At 56.4% G+C, this 2407-nt stretch overlaps 1 protein-coding gene across 1 annotated transcript in view; it reads left to right on the forward strand.

The window, feature by feature from the left end:
* Positions 1–1155: 1155 nt before the first annotated feature.
* The window catches only part of PORCN (porcupine O-acyltransferase), a 13121-nt gene continuing 11869 nt past the window's right edge, over positions 1156–2407 (forward strand). The window contains exons 1-2 of the mRNA XM_003799637.3: positions 1156–1299; positions 1981–2153. Coding sequence (XP_003799685.1) covers positions 2018–2153 — 136 coding nt within the window. The 5' untranslated portion in view covers positions 1156–1299; positions 1981–2017. The remainder of the gene's footprint in view (positions 1300–1980; positions 2154–2407) is intronic.

Genomic DNA, 2407 nt, shown 5'->3' on the forward strand with positions numbered 1-2407 from the left:
AAAAAAAAAAAAAAAAAAAAAACGAAAAAAAGAGAGAGGAGATTCATACAATTCTTTTCAATTACCGTTGGTGTTTCCAGGAAAAGAACTGCTAATCCCACTCTTTTGTTTAACAGAAAGGGACGTGGAATATGGATGAGTGAACATGACTTGCCCAGCTCCATACAAGCAGGCATTAATCTGATTAGAACCTGTTTTCCTTGGCTGCCCAGGTCAGGGTGGGGTCCAGCTGGACCTGGGCTTCCTTCTCCCTTCCACATCATAGCTAAGCATGCAGTAAGTACCCAGTAAATACTCCTCTGGAAAAATAGATCCTTCTGTGAAAAGAAATAGGTTCTTTGTTAGCCCGGAGACAAAGTGGAATGCCCAGAAGCTGCAGGGTAGGGTAGGTAGGCAGCAAGTGCTGCATATATGCTTAGTGTTGATGCAGCTGGAGCCCAGTACAGATCTTTGTTGGGGCCACTGAAAATGCTTTATAAATGCTCCCTTTATAAGTGCTCCGTACTAGCCTCCTACCAGTTCACAGGGAACACTTGCTAATCGTTGGGGTCACCTTCAATGCAAGGTCGAGTCCAGTGGGGAATTAAGCAAGCAAATCAGTTCTCAACCGTAAGTCAAGTGCTCACAGTTAGTCCATAGGGGGAAGCACAGGCGCCTAATTCGTGCTCCTAGGTGACACAGTCATTACTTATAAATGTTCCTAGCCGGTCCCCGGGGGTAGGGAGGGTTGGAAATTCCTTCGAATCCGTTAAAGGATGGGGAAGGAGAGATCTAGGTTTGTTTCCCATCTGTGAGATGGGGACACTACAGCTCCAGAGGACGTGCACGGGTGAGCATGCGGGGGAGCAGGGGCTTTCCATCCTCGCTCCCCCATCTTTCCCATTTCATCTCCCAAAGATTAGAAATTTGGCCATTCAGAACTTCGTTCGCGGACTGCCAGAAAACCTCAGGACGCCAATGTTCCAAGTCTGGGAAGGCTACAGGCGGGAGAGGTGTGGGCGCGAACGTTGGGCGCGCCGACGTCCTCCCGCGCCCCGCTCCCCTCGAGCCCGCCGCTCCTCCTTCGCTCGATCCTCGCGCTCCCCTCCTCCCGGTCCCCGCCCCCTCCCGCTCTCCCATTGGCGGAGCCAGCGACCGGGCCTCCCCGGGATTTAAAGGGCCCGCTCTCGCCGCGCCGCCCTGGGAGCCGCTGCAGGTCCCGGCCTTGCGGCCTGCGGGGGAGGCTGCCGGGAGGAGGCGGCGACGGTGGCGGCGGCAGCGCGTCCCCGGTCCCCAGGACCACGTCTTCCTTCCAGCCAGGTAAGTCGCCAGTAGTGCGCGCACAGCTCCCCACCTCCCATCTCTGAGCCGCCCTCCCGGAGCGGATCTGTAGCGCGGGTCCTGGGAACCCCCTCCCCATCACCTTTCCGACGCTCGCTCCTGCCGTGTCCCCCCACCACCACCTGCATCTCCCTGCAGCCCTCGGACCTGGGCAGGACTTTGTTGGCGGCCTCTCGCTGTGCGGGGGTGAGATGGGGCGCGCGGAGGATACAGGACACCCTCCCCATCCATACAAGGAGAGATGCACACGGCCCCCAAGTGTCACAGAATCCCCCTCTCTGCCTCCATGCAGAGCGACTCTACCTTGGAAACCAGGGATCTGCCCCCACACCTCACCCCCTCCCATCTCCATTTGATACGGGAGCCTAAAATGTATTCCCATTCGACCACCATCACACCGGACTGTTCACAGCATTCAAGACAGAGAGGTCTTTTATTCACTGCAGGTCACAGGCTGTGTGTGTGCATACAGAATACCCGTGCACACACCGTCGGCGGCTAAGTCTGATGTACCTGACGTTTGCACTCTCCCCCAGAGCCCCAGTACCATGTCTCTACAAGGGTTGGGCAGCCCCAAACTGAAATCCTAGTGCTCAAGTCCATCTCTTGAGCAGGTCTGCCCCACGGACACCCGCTCCCTCTGTGTCCTCTCTTTGGCAGATCTATCCATCTGTCTATCCATCCGTGGGGGTCCACAATGGCCACCTTCAGCCGCCAGGAATTTTTCCAGCAGCTACTGCAGGGCTGTCTTCTACCTACTGCCCAGCAGGGCCTTGACCAGATTTGGCTGCTCCTTGCCATCTGCCTCGTCTGCCGCCTCCTCTGGAGGCTCGGTAAGTGCCTGTCACACATGTGCCCCCATACCAGGCCATCATACAGCTATGTTCATCCATACCAAACCACACCTTACCCTGCCACATCCTGCCATGCCAAGCCAAGCCTCAACATGTCTAGCCCCACCACGTCCCACAAGGCCAAGACCCATTCCACCACACCACATCCTACTATGCCCTGCCACCCACATCAAGCCACATCCTGCCCTGCTGAGCCATGCCTTTCAGTATCCCTGGGTTCTGGGATAATGAAA

Source organism: Otolemur garnettii, unplaced genomic scaffold (assembly GCF_000181295.1).
Source record: "Otolemur garnettii isolate 467f Iridium unplaced genomic scaffold, OtoGar3 scaffold00153, whole genome shotgun sequence".
Taxonomy (NCBI): domain Eukaryota; kingdom Metazoa; phylum Chordata; class Mammalia; order Primates; family Galagidae; genus Otolemur; species Otolemur garnettii.